Source organism: Mandrillus leucophaeus, unplaced genomic scaffold (genome assembly GCF_000951045.1).
Source record: "Mandrillus leucophaeus isolate KB7577 unplaced genomic scaffold, Mleu.le_1.0 Scaffold1038, whole genome shotgun sequence".
Classification (NCBI taxonomy): domain Eukaryota; kingdom Metazoa; phylum Chordata; class Mammalia; order Primates; family Cercopithecidae; genus Mandrillus; species Mandrillus leucophaeus.
In genome coordinates, this window is record NW_012098521.1 from 156,684 (window position 1) to 157,530 (window position 847).

General features: G+C 61.9%; 1 protein-coding gene across 1 annotated transcript in view; it reads right to left on the reverse strand.

Annotated features, from left to right (window-relative positions):
• LOC105539088 (TBC1 domain family member 3B-like) overlaps positions 1 to 847 on the reverse strand; it is a 23,578-nt gene that overhangs the window by 12,992 nt on the left and 9,739 nt on the right. Inside the window, 1 exon segment of the mRNA XM_011979208.1 lies at positions 576 to 748. Coding sequence (XP_011834598.1) covers positions 576 to 748 — 173 coding nt within the window.

The following is an 847-nucleotide window of genomic DNA, read 5'->3' on the forward strand; positions in this document are numbered from 1 at the left end:
CACATCACACCACCAGGGTCAAGGGAGCCTGCCCTGAGACCTGCCCGGTGTACTCCTGGTGTACCAGGGGCCCATCCCACTTGACAGCCCCAAGGACCTTGCAGGTTCTGACTCCCAGCATCCACCGGCCTCTCCCTGCACCCCAGCCACACACCCTGCGTTTCAGAAGTGGCACCGCTCATCAGCTCCCTCCCACCCTACCTCCCCCGGGATCCTCTGTCTCTCCATCCTATGATCCCTGATGGATGGGCTCCTGGCTCGGCTCCTCTTACATGGCCCCAGCTACCTTCCCAGCGCCAGACCCAGGGTCTTTAGCCACAAGCCCTGCTGCCTCCCTGGCCTGACCGTGAGATGGCCAGAACGGGGCCCTGCCCGTCTTCTCCCCCATTCTCCTAGGGCCACAGCCTCCACTGTCTCTATGCCTTTCCCCCTTCCCCATGGGGACAGTGAGGGCTGTAGCTCTAGGGAAATGGGGGATGATAGGGGCAGACAGGCCCTCAGAGACCTGCTGGACAACAGCCCTGATGCTAGGCCAGGCGTCCCCTCAGCCTGCGGCCACAACCCTTGTATCTCACTGGGATTGTCTCCAAGTGGACATGGTCAGACACTCAGGCTGCCCCGCTCCTCTAGTGCTAACTTTTGGACAGAACTGCTGAGAGCCCAGGGACCTGACCTGGCCAGTCTCCATTCCCACCTGCTCCCTAGATGGGCCCCGCACCTCTGGCCTAACAGCAACCTCGGGCTGGACCTGCAGGGGAGCCAGGGAGGAGTTCTGACCCTGGGAAGGAAGTTGGCCTGACCTGGTGAGACAGTCCTGCCTCAGAAAGGCCTTTCTGAAAGCAAACCC